The sequence below is a fragment of the Emydura macquarii genome, unplaced genomic scaffold (assembly GCF_026122565.2).
Source record: "Emydura macquarii macquarii isolate MOO-44397 ecotype Brisbane River unplaced genomic scaffold, CSIRO-AGI_Emac_v2 contig_3451, whole genome shotgun sequence".
NCBI classification, from domain to species: Eukaryota; Metazoa; Chordata; order Testudines; family Chelidae; genus Emydura; species Emydura macquarii.
In genome coordinates, this window is record NW_027133588.1 from 9,050,119 (window position 1) to 9,071,078 (window position 20,960).

The 20,960-nt window shown below is 41.7% G+C and overlaps 1 protein-coding gene across 3 annotated transcripts in view; it reads left to right on the forward strand.

Moving 5' to 3' along the window:
• The window catches only part of THSD4 (thrombospondin type 1 domain containing 4), a 597,500-nt gene that overhangs the window by 537,645 nt on the left and 38,895 nt on the right, over positions 1–20,960 (forward strand). For all 3 annotated transcript variants that reach the window (XM_067534792.1, XM_067534793.1, XM_067534794.1), the window contains 3 exons: positions 4,495–4,624; positions 7,586–7,790; positions 9,467–9,640. In XM_067534792.1, the coding sequence (XP_067390893.1) occupies positions 4,495–4,624; positions 7,586–7,790; positions 9,467–9,640 (509 nt within the window). The remainder of the gene's footprint in view (positions 1–4,494; positions 4,625–7,585; positions 7,791–9,466; positions 9,641–20,960) is intronic.

The window sequence follows — 20,960 nt, forward strand, 5'->3', positions numbered from 1 at the left end:
CTGAATCAGCAGAACACAAGAAAAAATAATATCACAAGAAAGCCTTCGGCATGTTATGGAATTGAGACTTACTCCCTGAAATTAGAGAGGAGGAATGTCTGAAATAAATATACCTTTCCTGAGTTCTAAGGGTGTGTGAACCTTGGGTGCTAGACTCTACCACATTTAATTTGGAGCAATATTCTGGGAATACTATGATTTTCTTATTGTATGAACAGTTGTTAAAAATCTAGGCCTGGGGTACTTGGTTGACTACCTCTGCCCATATAATCCCTCAAGGCAATTGAGATCCAACAGGTTCTTTGTTTTCTGTCCCAAACAGAAATGGTAAAAAGAGCCAAAACAATTTTTTGAAAAAATGTTGACAGTTTGAAGTTGTTTCTGTTTTCCAAGGTTTGAAAAGCAACATTATAATTGCTTTTTTAAAAAACATTTTGAGAAATGTTTTTTGAAAATTCTTGAAATTTTGACATTTTCATTTTTTTCCACTTTTGCCTTTTTTGCCACTGCAAAGAAAAAAAAAGTCCATTGTTTCCTTCACTTTTTCATTTTTTCTTTTCTTCTTTTGCTACTCTATAATTTTTTATAACTACCTCAACTTAATTGACTTGGAAAAAGGAAAAGAAGAAAAGCACCTAGACGTCATTCATTCTATTTCATTCCATGGCAGAATGGAATAAAGGAAAAAGGAGAAGAAAAGGATTGATTTTAATTAAAAACTGGAAGTTTTGGAAGTACTTTTCACTGATGTTTTTGATTTTGAAAAAAGATTTAAAAAAAATTTTCAGATGAAAAATGTCAACCAGATTGTCCTAAAGTTCCATCTGATCTGAGTGAGGGCAGAGCTTTCTAATACCAGGGCCATGTCTATGGAAACTGATAGCTTTCCCAAACAGGATAGTGATGGTATATCTATGGCACCAGTGCTGTGCATGAGCCAGACATAGATGAGAACTTATGCCACTGCAGTTTATACACTCCCGGAACCACAGTAATTCAGCCAGAATTCCTCCTGAGATCAACCTCTCTTCCCTATCCCCCCGTCCTCCAGCACAAACTGTGGCTTACAGCCACAATCTAGCTCTTATCTTAGCTGTAAATGAAAACATATTACAGAGGAACTGCTATGAATGAAATTTAGTGACAGTGATACCACACTGTGCAGCATGTTCTTAATTCAAAAAGCAAATTCATAAAGCAAGCTAATTAGTAAAGCACTCTGCTGATTGCTAAATTACCTACTTTCTAGTAGGACTGGGAAAATGAAGATGGCTCTATATACAATCCTATTGGAAATTATCATTTGAGATGCAAAACTTCTTGTTTAAATATATTGCTGAATGAATTCAAATTTGCCAGACGTGTCAGCTTTTAATTTCCAACATTAGAAATGCCATATTTTGCTCCATGTCAGCCCACAGTTAGCATTAATCAGAACCACACTTATTTTATTGAAATCATGGGTGTGAGTTAAAGCTATTATAAAACTTTAGTGCAAGTTCAATTAAAACAAATAGCCATCTGAATATACTGTATGCTCTCTCTCTTGCAGCTAATTCACCAGTTAGATGAAGAAAAACACAGTTTTTTATATGCAGGATGAGATGCAGAGTTTGCAGAAAATCTGTTAACACAGTTAAAAGCTTTTAAGTAATCACCAAAAGTTACCATTAAAATTTAGAACACTTGGAGGTAGGAATGTAGGGCTAGTTAACAACAGATGCTGGACTTAAACTGCAGATTCAAGTGTATAATTAGATCTAGAAGGAGCTGTAGCAGACTGAGCATTCAGTCCAATAGCATAAGATCTGCATTGTCAGCAATCATGTAAGCCAATTGCAGTATCGATGGACTCTTAAAATAATAGGCTTCAAACTTTTACCACATTAGCCAAGATGTTCAAGGTGTTGCTATTACAGTTTAACCCTTTTGTTCACTCCTCCCTGCCACGTACACCAAAAGAAAAGACACAGCTGCATTGTCAGCAAATTATCCCATTTCAGAGTTGTGCAGACTTTTAGCCATGCGACTCATTTGGACTTTTAGTATAAGTCATGCAGCTTTGAACTCTGCAAATGTGGATGTTTCATGTGTTGCGTGCTGGGTAATAACAGGAGAAGACTCCAGTTTTCTAAAGTTAAATTGGCTCTTTGTTAAGAGACCACTTTCCAGAGGTGCAGCTAACTGACATTCTAGCCATTTGCTTTCTGGTGCCTCCTGCAACCTGTGCTCCTACATCTAAGTTACATGCAGGTTGCTTCACTGTGGGCCCATAGTTTGGTTCTAAAGTAGAAGCAAGCACGTTTTGTGGAGGAAGGAAAGAAGCAAGGAATTAAGCTGCAATGCTAAGATTTTGTGCCTTACTTTCTCACATCTTTCCTGTAAGGATTTGCTTCTCTTTTCTCTGAGGGTATGTCTACACTGCCACGGAGGCAGGCATCCATGTAGACCCTCTCAGTCAATCGGAGAGCGCTCTCTGGTTGACTCAGTTAGACCACCTCCCCAAAAGAAGTAAGGCTGTGTCCACATGAAGACGCCGTGGTACGTCAACATAATGTTACATAGCTTGTGTATCTCCCATTGATCGCCACCGCCAGTGTAGACCAGCCCTGAGGATGTAAATCCTTTTGGTGTTTGGTCTAGACACCTTGTAGTGGATTGTGCCTTCGAGAAACAAAAGTCTGCTTGCTGAAACATAAACATTGTCTGTGTGTCTGATAATCAACCGGGGACTCTACAGACATTTGTATTCTCTTCTTTTCAGGTTGTATACTGTTCTTCCCCAAATTCTCAAGCACAGCAGCTGTTCACATGAATGTGAGTCAGTACAGGTTTTCCCTAGTTTTACTTCAGAAACAAAGGTCTACCTCAGCTGTCACTGAGGCCAATGACAAAACTTCCATTGCTTTCAATGGAAACAGGATCAGACCCTAAATTTGGGGAGAAGAGTTAGGGACAGCACTTCAGGATATGTCTGTTGAAAGAAGGGTGAATGATTTATCTGCGTGCCTGTTTTGAATGGTGTATTCTGCTTGTGTTCAGTTCATTTTGGGGTATAAACGTACTGACCTCTAACCTAAACAAGATCTTTCTCTTTCAGATCAGAGTTTATTTTCACACTCCATTGTTTCTTTCTTTGCCCACCCATCAGTCTCTGTACTAACAGGGCCTCAGTATTCAAAAGAGGCTAGTGATTCAGGGTGCTTTACTTTACGATTTCCAACTTGAGATAACTGAAAATGTCCTGATTTTCACAGGGCTGGTAGCTCCTGAAAATAATTAGAATAAATTGGCTACAGGCAAGGATGGAAAAGTTTGACAAGAATCTTCTTTGGAACGGAGTAGCAGAAATGAGAGAGAACTGTGTGGGCTTTGAGGGAGTTTGACTCTTCTTTGACCTCAGAACTAGAGCTGTGTGATTTGCTGAGTTTGTGGAACTGGTGAAAATTCTCTGAGTACCAGATTAATGGAAGTGACACACTTACCATTTTGGTCTGAATTTTTCACCATTGTGAAAGATAGGTTACACAAGCAAAAAAAGGAAATCACCACCTTTCCTGTCTAGTGCAAAACTTAGCTAAAGACACTGAGCAGTAAAAAAAAAGGAGAGAAATAATAACACTTAATATCTATCCAGTACTTGTCGTCCATAAAGCATTAACTCATGAAGACTCACAACACCCCAGTGAGGTAGGTGATATTTTTTATATCCTCATTTACCTGATGATAAGTCTGAAGTAGGGAGGATAAGTCATTTGCCCAAGAGCAAAAAGAAAGGGAGACTGACTCAGGATGGATCTACACTACAGTGACGCAGCTTTATCGTTGCTGCTGCTCTGATGTAGCACGTCTAGTGTAGACACTCTATACCAAAGGGAGAGCACTCTCCCGTCAGCATAATTACTCCACCTCCATGAGAGGAGGAAGCTATGCTGGCAGGAGAGCGTCTCCCACCAACATAGCACCGGTGTGGACAGCACTTAGGTCACTGTAACTTGTGTCATTGAGGGGTGTGTGTGTCTTTTTCACATCCCGGAGCGACATACGTTAGATTGACTTAAGCGGTAGTGTAAACCTGCCCCCAGAGTCTGGATTAGAGCACAGGGGTTCCTGCTCTCAGTCCTGTGTTCAGGCTGCTAGATTGCATCTTTTAAATCAACTGTGGGCCCATGGTAAACACAGTTCTCCCCATAAGCATTTAATGGAGCAAAAACACAGCATTTTCTCAGCCTCTCTTGCAATGTGATGCTGTGGTTTGTGTTTGCAGTTCCAGTTGACATTGCTGTAAACAGCAAAGCATTCAGACTTGACTTAGTTTGTTTGCGTTTATGTACATCATATAAACTACTAATCTGGACCGTGTTCTGTGTGCTTTCTTGTGTTTGTTTTCTGCACTAGATCCTGTTGCTGTAGCTAAGTCATGTGTATATTGAAAGTTTTCTTTTTATCTGCACTACTTATTATTAGTTTGGGTTTGTTTTTTTGCCATTTCAGGGTCACGATACCCAATCTTCCACTGTGTAAACAGAATCTCTCACGAGGAGGTGTCTGAGAGCTATTGTGACACCAGCGCCAAGCCCACACCAGAAGAAGAAGCCTGCAACATCTTTCCGTGCCCAGCCTTGTAAGACAGTGCTAGTAAATATATGGGAGAATACAGGGGTGGGGTCACACAAGCTTTGCGTACAGGAGGGTAACTGTTTTAAATAAGTGTCTAGGGTGAATATCTCAAGTATTTTCCACTTGTGACATATGTGTTCCCGTTGCAAGAGGTGGCCTTTATTCCTTTCTTAGAGAGTGGCAGCAGTAGCAATTTATCCTCCATTCCAGGACTGTTATCCCATGTGGGATAAGGCAGAGAGAAGAGATTGGCAATCATTTCCTCTAGGTTAAATGCAGCCACTTCTCAGCAGGTATGATGGTGGAGCATACACTGCACCTGTGAGCTCTCCCCTAATCTCTCCGTTGTTGCCCTTTCCAAGAGAAAAGCCTCTACTGTACTTCTGCTAGAGCAGAACACCACTTTATTCACACCACCGAATCACCAGGCGACATTCCCAACATACTGTCATTGATACAGGATGAGTGGTGCCTTATACCCCTTTGCAGTCCCTCATGAGTGCACCCTTGGTAGGGTGACCAGATGTCCCAATTTTATAGGGACAGTCCCGGTATTCGGGGCTTTTTCTTCTATAGGCGCCTATTACTCTCCACCCCATCCCGATTTTCTGGTCACCCTGGCCTCTGGCGACAGGTTCCGCTGCCTTCACCTCTCTGGGTGCAACCCCACCCAGTTCTACCATTATTAAATTGGTGGCAGCTTCTAACCATGTTAATATGACTGACCCAAATATATTTGGCACCTGCAAGGTACTTACCTCTGGAAGCCTGTCATCAGCAGCTGATTAAGGTGACCCAGAACAGCTCCTTCCAAACAGCACACTGTGTATTCACCCAAAGGTACAGCAAGCAGGTCAAAGGGCTGCACACCCGAGTCTTGCCTCCGCTTTAAGGCAAAGAGTAAACTTTAGGTGTGTCTCTGTCCCCGACTGACTGCTCCTGCTGCAATCTCTGCCTCTCTCTATCAGCTTCTCTCCCCTGCAGCAGCTGCCGATCAATAGCACACATTCACACTTCCTCTCCAGGCAGGGAGTTTGAAGGGTTAGTGTCATTTTTTAATCTTAGGGTCCCTGTCCTGGGAACAATATACCTGTGACCTGGCTGGCGCCAGGTAGGCACTTCCAAGTAATAGCCCATCTAATGTTCTCTAAAGGACCCTTGAAATATTTCCCCTAGAGATAGCTTATCTCTAGTCACAGTTTTCTTTCCTGCTTGTTCTTCCTAATAACCTTTAATTCAGGCTTTAAGTTTTAGTTCAGCTCCATCTAGTAAGACAGAATACTGTCAAGCAGGTACACTGGGATGCACACAGTGCTGATGATGAATAGTGCAGAGATAAAATCATAGAATATTAGGGTTGGAAGGGACCTCAGGAGGTATCTAGTCCAACCCTCTGCTCAAAGCAGGACCAACCCCCACTGAATCATCCCAGCCAGGGCTTTGTCAAGCCAGGCCTTAAAGACCTCTAAGGATGGAAATTCCACCACCTCCCTAGGTAATCCATTCCAGTGCTTCACCACCCTCCTTGTGAAAACGTTTTTCTTCATATCCAATCTAGACTTCTCCAACTGCAACTTGAGACCATTGCTCTTCGTTCTGTCATCTGCCACCACTGAGAACAGCCTCGTTCCGTCCTCTCTGGAGCCCCCCTTCAGATTGTTGAAGGCTGCTATCAAATCCCCCCTCACTCTTCTCTTCTGCAGACTGAACAAGCTTAGTTCCCTCAGCTTCTCCTCAAAAGTCATGTGCTCCAGCCCCCTCATCATTTTCATTGCCCTCCACTGGACTCTCTCCAATTTGTCCACATCCTTCCTGTAGTGGGGGCCCAAAACTTGACACAATACTTCTATTCGGCATTGGTGAGGCCTCATTTGAGGGGAATAATCACTTACCTCGATCTGCTGGCAATGCTCCTACTAATGCAGCCCAATATGCTATTAGCCTTCTTGGCAATAAGGGCACACTGTTGACTCATATCCAGCTTCTTGTCCACTGTAACCCCCTGGTCCTTTTCTGCAGAACTTCTGCCTAGCCAGTAGGTCCCCAGTCTGTAGCAGTGCATGGGATTCTTCCATCCTAAGTGCAGGACTCTGCACTTGTCCTTGTTGAACCTCATCAAATTTCTTTTTGGCCAAATCCTCCAATTTGTCTAGGTCACTCTGTATCCTATCCCTGCCCTCCAATGTATCTACTACTCCCCCCAGTTTAATGTCATCTACCTTCAGTCTCCGCAATCAGGCTGAAGTTAACAGCCTAAATGGCTTTTGTGCTAGCAGTGCACACATGTCCCTGAGCATGGTACCAAAAATGTCATGGACATGAAAATATGTATATTAATAAAAATAAATCAATATGTAAAATCTTAATGGAGATGAATGCAGTGTACAAAGGAATCTTATTGTCACTGAAATTAAATGTATCTATTCATTGTTCGTCATACACCATTTTGTTTTTATGTGTAAGTTAATGCCAGTTTAGGTGATCCTCCTCCCAGCTGTCTGGTTTTACTGCTCTCCCTGTATCATGTCCAGAACTATGTAAGCTCCTTGGGGCAGGCATTTTACTTTTATGTGTTTTGGGAAGTGCTGTTAAAGTAGTCAAAAATAATATATATTGCTAGACAGTTCCAACAAAACACACAACAGTTATATAATAGATTATTCCCTGTTTTCAATGTGTTTCGAAGATGCTGACTATGGAACCAATTCTGCAGCTCTTAGGTATTAATATAAAACCTTACCCTACAGGTAGGCCCTTTGTAAATATGCAGTGGTCCCCTACATAAAAGATAAGTATGACTTATTTCAGTATTCAATAAAAGGCATGCAGATTTAAATGATATTGTAAGACTTTTCTGTCCAAATGCATATCATCCGAATTGAAATGAGATTAATATCTACAACATGGCAATATCTTTATTAACATCGGATCATTATCATGTTCTCCTTTTTCTTTTCTCCATTAGCTGGGATATAGGGGAATGGTCTGAGTGCAGCAAAACATGTGGTCTTGGCATGCAGCACCGACAAGTCCTCTGCCGACAAGTGTATGCCAACCGTACTCTGACGGTTCAGCAATACAGATGCCATCACCTGGAGAAGCCAGAAACAACCAGCACGTGCCAGCTGAAGATTTGCAGTGAATGGCAAATTCAGACAGAGTGGACTTCGGTAAATGGGAGCATGAAACCTCAGGGAGTCACAGTGGAGTGGAACATTCCTCAAGACATCTCTAATCAGATGTGATTGGATAATTTTTGGATTTGATTAAAAAGTGCAGATGGGATTGTGGGGAAGCTTCCAAAATAGGCAAAATAGATAGTAGGTGAGCTTAGACAATTTAAACAAGCCAGTTGTTTACGACCAATTAACACTTGCTGTTTAGGGACAAAGAAAATAGAGAGAAAGGACACTTATTTTACAGGCCTGCCCAAGTAGCGTTTAACCTAGCTAGTATGGCTAAAAATAGTAGTGAAGACATGGTGGCATGGACCTGGCTGTGAGCTAGCAATGTAAGTACATGCTCACAGTTCCGGGTGAGTTTGTACAGCCTGCATTGGGGTCTATGGTTTTGCATCATCGCTGCTATTTTTAGTCATGTTGGCTAGTTTAAAACTTGTGTGGGTATGCCTAACTCAATTGCAGCTACATCTCTGATTACAGGATAGACATACACTTAGTAAATTAAAACATCATTCAGGGGCTTTGCAAGATCAATATATTTATCCGTGTTTTTAGAGAGGGAAGCCTTGATAAAGGCGTTGTCTTATAGTTAAGGGGCATATATTATTATCCAGCGTTTGATTTCATGTAGGGTTAATTATTGTCTGTGTTGGTGGTAAGAAGCAGTACCAGGTCAAGGTTTTTTTGTTTTTATTTTTATTCAGTTGTATTTTAAATAATATTTCAATGCAAGGGCACGTAGAGGCTTGGATGGGTGTTTTTTTAAAATATGTACTATGAAGCAAAGTTAAGAAATATAATAAATCAAATACTGTTTTAGTAATTTTAGCTGGTGTTATGAAAAGACAACCAAAATAAAAGTCTGTGATCGATTTATTCCTGGAAAAAAAAAAATCCTTTGGGATCTGGAGAAAAGGACCTACTGTAAAGAGAGAGATGCTCTTGCTGCTAGATAGTTTCATGGCTTTCCCATTTGCTTAGATAGTTTAGTTTTGGGGCACATATGTACAAGAGGCAGTGGAGCTCCTTAGGCAGGACTCCTTGTTTGCCTCTCCTTGCCCTCCTGCCCGATGATCTGAGCCATATACATCACCAGGCACAAACGCTGCTGGCTGCTGTATGGGACGGCACTCCATACAGAGAGGCCAAAGAGAAGAGCGGGGAAAGGGTGCCCTCTCCCCACTTTCAGTTGAGGATCAGGAGGGGCAGCTGTGCTCCCTTGTGTTACTCTTTGCTTTATCTCCGGCCCATGAGCGCAGCACAAAAGCATGCAGGGTATGTGGAAACCTTGAGACAAGCTTTCTGGAGCTCAGAGGGGTACTTTCTATGCATTGTAGCCAACCTTCCCAATGCAGCAGAAACACACCAGTCCCAATGTGGCAAGGTCCTTTATGGTCATGTCAAGATTTGGCCCTGTATTTTTTAAATTTTATCTTTCCAGACTCATCTATACGATGCACTGGAATGAAACCACATCTATATAACTACTGAAAAATCTTCTTATTTCTTACTGAAATATCTTAGCAACCTAGAGTATTTCTTCAGCTCGTAGATTTTTTCACATGTGGTATTAGAGGTAAATGGACAGATGATCTCTAGCTAGACTTTGTTTGTAGTTACTAGGTCTCGATCTTAGTGCTGATGTGAAGTCTGTTTCATTACAGTGTTCGGTGCCGTGTGGAGTGGGCCAGAGGACTCGAGACGTAAAGTGTGTCAGCAATCTTGGAGATGTTGTTGATGATGAGGAGTGTAATATGAAGCTACGGCCAAATGACATTGAAAACTGTGACATGGGGCCCTGTGCTAAGAGCTGGTTCCTCACAGAGTGGAGTGACAGGGTAAGATTTTCCACAGTTTTCTTGTGACTGTCTATTCATCCTTTTGACACATGAGAATTGAGTAATTTGGCCTAAGTGCAACTTAATATAAAATATCAATCATAAAAGGGGCAATCATGATACATGTGCTTATACTGAATTACTTTAATCTGTAACACAGCCATGTGCAGATAAAGAAAAGATATACATCTGGTTCCTGAGCTTGTTTTAGGTTCAAGAAGTCATAAAAAGGACAAGAGGGTGAGCTGAAGTCCCAAAGTCTGGATTTGGAATCTGATCTGAATCTAGACTTTCCTGAAGACTGGGTGTGTTGTGATTTATTGTTCTGCTGCAGATAAGCCTGAGTCCCTAAGTTTGGATCCAGATACTGCCCAAAGGTGGTTCTGGGTAGGGAGGTTTCAGGTGTGGTGTTGAGCCCATTCCATAAAAAGATTACCTAGCCCCTACAAAGACATAGACATTTCTCCTTTGAGCTCCAGAAAGGTTCTCTCAAAGTTTCCACATCCTAAGGAATCTGGATATATGTTTTGTTCCAATGATACGTAGGCAGGGATAGACTGATGTCAATAGAGATATGATGATTTACACCATCCGATGATCTAGTCCAGAGAATTTGTGGTTTGCAATATACATATTATTTCATTAAAAGACTGACAGGATAGGCACAGACAGATAGTCACATTCAGTGGAAGTACCTGTATGATCTGATCCTAGATGAATATATAGAGTGTCATAGAGATCAGTGATGCTTAATCCACTTTGGGGTCCAACAGTTCTGGTTCAGAGGTAACACTGTGCTCACCAGCCTGATTTGCCTGAAGCAGCATGGGGGCAGACTGAGTGAACTTACTGGAGCCATCAGGATCTTGTCATCTTTCTCTGCCACTGGAGAAGGAGAAGAGAAACACAACAGCCAGGGAAAGAGAAATGTAAAAGGAATACTTATCTTCCCTCTGTCCAGTATGGAGAGGAAGAAGAAAGGAGAGGAACATAAGAGTGGCCATATTGGGTCAGACCAATGGTCTATTTAGCCCAGTATCTGTCTTCCAACAGCAGACCATGCTAGATGTTTCAGGGGTTATGAATAGAACAGGGCAATGATTGTATGATCCCCTGTCATCCAGTTCCAGCATCTGGCAGTCAGAGGCCTAGGGACACCTGGAGCATGCGTTTGCATCGCTGATCATCTTGACTAATAACCAATATATTGTTTCAAAGGGGGAGTCCCAAGATTATCTCAGTGCAAGGTCTTGTCATTGCATGGTGATATTTTATTTGTGGTGATGTGTTCTGGCAGTGCAGTTACAGGAATGCAAACATTGCAATGTCTAGTCTGTCATGCTAGAAATGTTAATGCCATGCTGGGATTATTTTATGATTCTCCATGACTCAGTTTGTTGACATAGAGGTTTTCCAGCTCTTCAGAACTCAGGACTCCTTAAATTTTAGAGATTATTTAGCAAAGAGTAGGAAGAGGTGCACAATTAAAAGTGGCTTCTGGGTCACTTCTTCAAAGCATAATTGGAAAAGAATGATCAGAATCTTACTAGGATCTGAATGATAAAACTCTAGGCCACGCCCTCCTTTTCAAATCGATTTGTTGAGAGAGAATCTTACTGCTGCAATGGAATATTATAGAAGTCATCATCTGAAAGCAATATTATTTACCAGTCCCTCCATGGACTAATGAACTGTGTGTCATGGAATAAAAGGGACCCAATGCAATTAACTTTTAAGGCAGATTTTTTTAGGAGAATGTCTCATTGCATCTTAGAATATTTAAACTTTTAGAGGAAGTTGCTAGTCACTCAGGATAATGTTAACGTACAGAAGTGTCTTTTGATGTTTATTTTTCTAGGGCATAGTGCTGTTGTTAAAGTGATATTTTATGTGGGGGAAAGGAAAAAAAACATTTTATCCTCAGAGATGGAAAAGCTTAAATAGTCCTTTGAGAACATGCTGGGCCAGATCCTCAGCTGCTTTAACTTGCTCTAGCTGCATTAATTTCAGTGAAGTGCATCTATAGCAGCTGCGGATCTAACCCCCTATTTTTTCTTCTCCAAGCCTGACACTTTCATTTCTGCAGGATTAAATCTGTGACTTTTTTTTAATAGCCGAGACTGTTTATTTAAAAAAATTAAATAAATAAAAACAGTTTGCATGCTGGGAGGAAGCTTTTGAATCTAGAATTGTGTTTTGAAATTTTACTGTATTTATTTATGTATGTTAAATGAGAGCCTAGAGATGAAATATCCTATGTGGAAAAATTAATTTTTTTCTACTGTGACTGTTTTAAAGTTGGATAATAAATAATGGGCTTGTTACCTTTTCAGCTTATGGAAGTGAGTGAACAAATTAATGATTTCCATATGTTTGCTACTGTTTCTGGCATAAGTTAGCAGCAGCTCTGCCAGCAATGCATTTTGTTTGGTTTGTGAAAAGAATAAAAGGAACAGGATTCTTCTCTACATGAATCAGAAATAAAAAAGGCCAAAATGTTCACACTTGGATCCTTAGCCACCTGCATAAGATATTCAGAGGTGCTGAACAGTAGCAATTCCTGTTGAAATCAGGGGTAACTCTGGGTGCTTTGCAAATCTGGCCTTTTGGCCACTGATTTGATTTTTGCATGTCAAATGCTACTTTAGTGATTCTGCAGCCTCTCTTCCCTTTGTACTGGGCATGTTTCTGTTTAAGGACATTTAGGTGGACAGTCTTAAATTATATGGACATAGGCATTCCCAGATGTACAGGCTTTGTATCTGTAACTCTAATTTCCTAAAGCAACTCTTAAAAAAATATTTTAAGCCAAGCCACAATTCAGTAATAAGTGTGGATCAGTGATGGGTGACCCACAAATAGTTCAGATAAGCAGCCAAAAGTTCAGATGCTAAAATAAAGCTTATTCAAATCTCCTGAGTCTGCAAAACTGTGATAGAAATCTCACAAGAACAGACCTTCTTTGTGAGATTTATTACATGTCTACTTCCACTCCCAGCTGGAAATACCACAGAACAGTCTTTCTCATTGTATTGTGGCCCTTGTGGCTGGAAATCTTAAGTGAAAGAACTTTTACAGTTTCGGAACTTTGGAATATTAAAATGGTTCAGTTCAAATGTGTTTTACAGCAGTAGGTGAAGATTTGGTCCTTATTTTTCTGAACAAGTTTTACAGTTACTTAGATTCACCATATGAATAGATGTTATGACTTGTATCTCCAGATGCTTGTCATAGATCTGACTAGGTGGGTGAGGACCACTTCGGTTAATGAAAGAGACAAGTTTTCAAGCTACACAGAGCTTTTCTTCAGGTCCTAAATCTGTCAGGCAATGCCAGTATAGTGTTCTGGGGTGGAGTGTTCTTCTCAGTTTGTCATGGTGTGGCTGTATATATTAAGGGCTTTATGTCTGGATCTATGTCACTTTATGCTACATGGGGAATATGTTTTTATTCTAGATTCTGTTACTCCCTGAAGTATCAGGAAAAATTATGCAGTAACATCAAAAACTATGTCTCACCAGTTCAAAGTTTTATTGGGATGTTAAATCCCAGAACCTGTTTGGTATCCATGAGATGGAGTTGTGCAAATTGTGACAGGAATGTTCTTAATTGTGAGGGACAGAGTGAAAATTAGTCCCCAATTCATCGCAGGCCTACCTCCACAAGGAATTTGATGACTAATAAATAATCAATAATGAACAAAGAAAATTAATCTGGGGGTAAAAAAGGTATTTGAATAAATATCTGGGTGTTTTATATCAGTACAAACTGAGTCTAGTTCCCTTTGTTTTCATTTCCAGTGTCTGTAGTTACAAAATATGATGACTCCAGGTTGAGGGCAAAAAGTACCTTTTTGAAATACAAAAGTTCAAAATTTACACACTAATGTCATAATTATAATTTTTACAATATAATATGTAATCATTACATATACAAATAATAGTACAATCAAATGTCTCAGACTATACATCACTTTTGGGGGGCCATCCTCTTTCAAATTTGTACTGTATCTATCTTTCGTCCATAAGACACTTGACTATCTCACTTCACTCCTTCGCAGTTACATGGTTTGCTTTTCCACTACACAACTTCTTCCTTTAAATAAGTGTTGCAGATTCCACCTGTCTATATGCTGGGCATTGACATCTCTGCATTCAATTCCTGTATGCACTGGTGCTTGATACAGCTCAGTCATTATTGTCTGCTACAGTGGGAGGGGTCCAATACCAGAGTGAAGCAGAAATTAAATTTACAAGGAACTAGAGAGAGAGTAACCAAAGTCTTTGGAAATAGGGGTTTGGCTGTCCAACCAGGGATGGAGCAGGAAGCAGATTGCAAAGAGGGAAAGAGCCTGGCAAACTAAGGAAATATAGCCGAGACAAGCTTCCTATAATGTGGGTACACAACTGGTTAGAAAATTCTACTTGGAGAGTCGTTATCAATGGTTCACAATCAAACTGGAAGGGCATATCGAGTGAGGTCCCACAGGGATCTGTCCTGGATCTGGTGCTGTTCGATAGCTTGGATAATGGCATAGAGAGTACACTTACAAATTTTGTGGATGATACCAAGCTGGGAGGGGCTGCAAGTGCTTAATTCAAAATGATCTTGACAAACTGGAGAAATGATCTGAAATAAATAGGATGGAATTCAATAAGGACAAATTCAAAGTACTACCCTTACGAAGAAATAATCAACTACACCAAAGCAAAATGGGAAATGACTGCCGATGAAAGAGTGCTGCAAAAAAAGATCTGAGGTTTATAGTGGATAATGACCTAAATATGAATCGGCAATGTAATTCTGTTGCAAAAGAAGTGAACATCATTCTGGGATGGATTAGCAGGACTGTTGTAAGCAAGAAATGAGAAGTGATTCTTCTACTGTACTCAGCACCAATAAGGCTAGTTCTGGGCACCACATCTTGGGAAAGATGCGGACAAATTGGAGAAAGTCCAAAGGAGAGCAACAAAAAGGATTAAAGGTCTAGAAAACAAGAAGAAAGACTGAAAAAATTGGGTTTGTTTAGTCTGAATTTAGTCTGAGGAAGAGAAGACTGGAGGGGGGACATAACAGTCTTCAAGTATGTAAAAGGTTGTTATAAAGAGAAGGATGATACATTTTTCTCCATAACCACTGAGGACAAGACAATATGTAATGGACTTAAATTGCAGCATGGGGATTTAGGTCAGGAAAAACTTCCTAAATGTAAGGGTAGTTAAGCACTGGACTGTGGAATCTCTGTCACTGGAGGTTTTCAGGAACAGGTTAGACAAATACTGTCAGGAATGATTAAGATAATACTTCTTATGTATCTGATAGCCAGACCTTCCCCACTCATCCTCGGAACAAACAAAAACAACAACCAACCCCATGGCTAGAGAGGGACGTGACCCAGTAAATACTTAAAGAATTTAGAGTTAGATATCAAATAGCTGACTCTAATATCCACCAAGCTCCAACTGAAACACATGGAGAGAAATTTGCATGTATTTCAGTACGAAATAGGGAGTGCAGTAGTAGGTTAAAGACCAAATATTATTCTCACTGAAGTCATCTAGAGCAGGATTGGGCCCAGAGCATTTAACAAGAACTCCCGTCCATTTCTGTTTGTCATACTACATTCATTGTTTCTTTTTTTATATGGAAAAAAATGGACAGGCTAATTAACTATCCAAATTTCAAAGGCTGAGCCTTTACATTATCTATGAATTTTTTCACTTACAGGAAAGCTGAGTAAAACTTGGTGAATTTATTTACATGATTTTGAGCAAACAAATTTGCATAGGTTCCCACCTCCCAAGTCTCTCTTGCAACCTGACAGCTCAAAATAATACCATGTTAAAACTGCAAAGTTGCACCACATTTAGATTCAAATCCATAAATCAACCCAGGCCAGTGGGTAAGGTTGGTGACCCTTACCGAATGCATCAAAAAACCTAGGCTGACAGAAATTAGATGAGATCCATGTGGCCTGCAAATGTTGTTGCTAATGTTCCATATGACTCTGATCTATAGTTCTGTTTACCGGAAACTGAGAAGCAGGGAACGTGCACTCTCCTACTTTACTGCAGTGGGAAAATCACCCGTGTTCTCTTCCAACTGACTGGAGTGCTCTATTGTTGTTCCTCATTACCATATTTTTGTTTGTTCATTTGTTTCTCATTTTATATTTAGTACATATTTACAAGCGAGAGCTTTTAAAATGTTAATGATATTCTGAAGCCAAAATAAAAGCTGGGAAGAAAACAACATTGCACATTAGGGAACAACAAAACAAGACTAGCTTTGAATCTCAACTACACTACACTAAAATGAAATAATAATACTTACATTGCATGTCCCAGTACAGTGCTTCACATACACGAATGATGTAATCCCCATTTATCAGAAGACAAAATTGAGGCACATAAGAACAACCATACTGGTTCAGACCAATGGTCTGTCTAGCCCATTATCCTGTTTCTGGCAATGGCCAGTACCAGATACTTCAGAGGGAATGAACAGAACAGGACAGTTACCGAATGATCCATCTCCCATTATCCAGTTCCAGCTTCTGGCAGTCAGAGATTTAGGGACACCTGGAGCATAGGTTACATCCCTGACCGTGTTGGCTAATAGCCATTGATGGACCTATCCTCCATTAATTTATCTAATTTTTTTTAACCCAGTTATACTTTTGACCTTCACAACATCCTATGGCAATGAGTTCCACAGATTAACTGTGCACTGTGTGGGGCAATACTTCCACAGACAACCTTAAGGCTTCAGAAGTACTGAGCATCTGACTTCCATGGCTTTGCAGGTGCTTAGCACAACTGAAATTCAGGAGATAAGTTTCATGCACAGGGTCACAAAGCTGAAAAAAGAATTCAGGGCACTTGAATCCCAGCCCTGTACCTTATTATCAAAAGATCATACTTTCAGTTACAAAAGTTAAATGCCATAAATAAACAATATGTCACCATAAGTGAAAAACCGGGTTGAGAAAGTGCAATGACATATCCTCAAGCCTGAGTGGCAGAAATGAAATAAGGAGATGTTTGCAGTGTTGTTGTAGCCATGTTGGTCCGAGGATATTAGGAACACAAGGTGAGTGAGGTAACATCTTTTATTGGACCAATTTCTGTTGATGAGAGAGACAAGCTTTCAAGTTTACACAGAGCTGTTCTTCACATCTGGGAAATGTTTTCAGAGTGCCACTGCTAAATACAAGAATGGATCAGATTGTTTAACATAAGTAGTTAACACACATTTCAAGGGACCACTCAAGGTGAAGTGTCCAGTTAACACCTCTCCCGTCATGGGGAGAAAAGGGGGAAAAATCCCTCCAAATGACAGCATCGCTGCCTGCCTCAAATATCTACAATACTATGGACAACATTCAAATATCCACCCCAAACACATTGCCAAACTCATCCATTTCATCGTCACTGTAGCACGGGGTCCGGTCCGGCCCCACGGTTGTGGCCCTTCTTCGGGCCCTGGCTCGGAGGAAGGCCACTGCACCTTCCCACAAGGGGAACGTTAGCTTCGGATATGAGTCTGGTGCCCCGGCCCTGAGGCAGGGCGGGCAGGCAAACAGTCTATCGCCCCGGCCCTGGGCAGGGCAGGCGAGCAAGCAATGTCCTCGGGTCAGTAGAGCAGGGGAACGACAATCACTCCCTGGGTGGCAAGGACAAGGGAGGAGAGGAGGGGGACGCAGGCCCACCCGACTCCACTGCGTCCCAGCCCAGGGCCCTAGCAGTGGCAAAGGTGTTGCCACTGAGTCGGTGGGGCTCCCACCGCAACACGCCGATGGGGGCTTGCCCCTGTCTCAGCCACGGCTATGGCTGTCCCTGGGCCACTTCCTCCCTGTATCCCCAGGTACCTGTGTCAGCCGGGTCCTCGGGGTCACTGGGGTACACAGCCCAGGGTAGGCCTGCCAGTTCCTCCTTGTCCACCGGTGGCAAGGTGCGGAGCTCTTCTGCGAGGGGCAGCTCCTCCAGGTCCCAGGACTCGGGGGATGGCTCGACCTCAGGCAGCTCCTCCAGGTCTTGTCCCGTCTCTGGGAGTTCGACGTCCAGCAGCTCCTCCAGGTTGGGTCCGGCCTCAAGGGGGAGTATCTCCCAGCTCTCAGGCTCAGAAGACTCGGTCCAGTCACTGGGGCCCAGGGGCCTGGCCCAGTCCTTGGGGCCTGTAGGCCTAGGCCAGTCTAGGGGGCCCGGAGGCCCTATCCAACTATTAGGGGTTGGTCGCTTGAGCTGTTCCCGGAGCATCTGCTCCGGGAGACGCTCGCTTGGGCCAGCGGCCCGGCCCGGTTCAGGCCTTTGCTGCAGCCGGCGGGATGGCACGTCTGCCTCCAGCGGCAGCTTGTTCTTCTCTGAGCTGTGGGGCCTGCTTTATATACGCTCAGCCCTGGCTGAGGCTCCGCCCCTCTGTTGCTGGATTGGTCGGCCGGCAGGACTTATCGCGAGCTGGCCTCCTGGTTGCCGGGCAGACTGGGCTGCCGGCCCTTTTACTGTCCGGCCCCGCGGTTGTGGCCCTTCTTCGGGCCCCAACTCGGAGGAAGGCCACTGCACCTTCCTACAGTCACGCATAAATATTTTACATTCAACAAACACTTTTTTCAAACCATAGGAAAAGCCATGGATAGTAGGGTGTGCCAACCTCTTCATGGGCCACCTTGAGGGAGAATTTCTGAACAAATGCACCAAGAAACAAATGATGTACCTGAGCTACCTCAATGATATTTTATCCTCTGGAGGGGCAACCAAAACTCCATCATAGATTTCCACCACAACTTCAACAACTATCACCCATCTATTAAATTCTCTCTAGAATGCTCCAACACTAGCATCAACTTCCCTGACACCACAATCAGCTTCAACAGTGGAAACCTGCATACAACTGTATACAAGAAACCCACGGATCACCACATCTACCTTCACAGATCCAGTAACCACTCCAGATACACCAAGAAATCTGTTATATAAAGCCAGGAACTCAGATACCATGGAATATGCTCTGAGGAGAAAGTCTGGGATATACACCTTAAAAGGCTTAAAAACACCTTCACCAAACAAGGACATTCCACCAGAGAAGTAAATTGCATCATGGAATGGGCCACCCAAATACCCCACCTAGAGAATCTGCTTCAAAACATAAATAAAACCCCCTCCAACTGCATACCCTAATTTTCACCAGCCACTTCACACGGGAACCTATATTGAGCATGGTTAAACAATTTTAACCCATACTCAGTGGGGACCACATCCTGAAATAAATCTTTCCTGAATCCCCTCTTCTAACTTTCATTGCTATGATGATCGATACCCCCCACAACACACCTTTCAAGATCCCTGGGTCCTACACATGCCTATCACTACATGTGGTGTATCTCATCTAGGGCACTAAATGCCCAAATAACAACTGTGTAGGTGAAACGAGATAATCATTACACTCTGGAATGAACTCACACAGAAAATGATAAAAGACAAAAAACACCATATCACTGTCGGTGAACACTTTTTTCACAAAGCAATCACTCTGTCCTTATCCTCAAAACGTGCATAGTATCTTCAACAGATGAGGCTGGGAGCTTAAATTAATAACTTACATTCAGAAGTTGGTCTACTAAAAGATATTACCTTGTCACACTGGATTTATGGCTTATTACAACAATCAATAACCCACTAACAAACACGCTATTTCCTCACCCCCACATGACTGGAGAGGGGTTAACTGGCCACTTCACCCACCCTGCCTCTCTAATAAGGAAAAGATAATGGTTAAAATTTTCAAAAATACTTAAGTCTCGTTTTCAAAAGCAACTAAGTCACTTCGGAGCCTAAATTCCAATTGGACTTAGATGATTTTGAAAATGTTACCCATTGAGCTTTCTGTTTTTATATTGTTTTATATACAGTTTTAGCTCTATCTGCTGCTTTTAAAATTCTATGTCAATTTCAGATGATTTATACCCTTCGCAGGATTATTGCTGTTAATGCTGACTTCTTACTGGTCTTGAACAAACAGCCTTGAGATGGCTGGTTGGAGTTCCTCCATAAAACTAGGCCTGTTCACTGCTCTGTAAACTAGCACAAATCTCTTCTTCAATGGGCTAACCAACTTATAATTCAGTGAAACCATTTCCTTTTGTTTATTGTTGTATATTTTGAGAATGCATTCTCCATCACTTGAGAAATTCACCCTAGGAATTGCAGTGGTTTTTAGAAATCAACATATATTATAACCTTCCAAATTGTTAAATTATCCTGAAATGCCTCCAGTTCTAATATTGAAGACAGCCAAATTATCCTACCTACAAAGGAGGTAGAACAGGTGGTTGCCTAGGGCAACAAATTGTTCAGGGATTGTTTGTATGGGTAACTGGATTGGTACACTAGATTAGCTAGGTTGCCAGGAGCAATGGAAACCCTAGTTAACCTTGTATCACATGGTCTACTATGCTTAACAATGATTGTTTCTAACAGTAGACCTATAAGATAGAATCCCCCTGGTGCTGGTGGAGTAATGGATGAGATAGGCCTGTGGAGAGCCCTGGAAATTGCAGAGGTTCCACCTCACAAGAGGTCATGCAAATGGTTTGGGGTTTTTTCTTCCCAGTTTCAAGTAAAACTCAATCAGAGTCAAGTTTCCCCTCATTCTATGTTAAAACCCTTTAAGAGCACCCATTTTGCATTGTTTCAGTGCAAAGCCATAACTCAGTGTATAGCTTGCAGTGAAACACAAAACCAGTCTAGTTTTGAAGGACATGTTGATAGAAGGGTGGCCAATGCCTCAGGAAGTCTTTTTTTCCTCCTCCAGTTTATTTCCCTTTGGTATGATGCAGCTGCTTCAGATTTCCTGAAAATCAAATAAGTGCCAAAAACAAATTGGTTTGTTTAAAAGCAATCAGGTGCTCATTGGTCAATACAAAATGCTATTGTATTTGCAGATGTTAATATAAAACCAGACATTTTATTACTAGAAACTATACATAGAGATTAGAATTTCTGTAAAACAGGCTCACGTTTCATCACAAAAAGCTGAAGTTAAGTACAATAGTGCTCCAGATTTCACAAGCAACACTAAAAATATTTGCCCCCTTAGGATTTACATACATCTCCAGGGATCCAACTCTCACTGGGGTTCAGACTCGTTGCGGGGGAGGGGGATAGATCAAATTTTTCTGTGTCACATCACTAATGATTGCTTCTGCAATATATTGTGTTGTGACGTGGGTCAGTCACTGATCGCCTAATTCCTATTGGTATCCTATTATTGCTCTTACACCACTAGTGTATTTCTAGCCATCACCGTATTACAGAACGTCTCA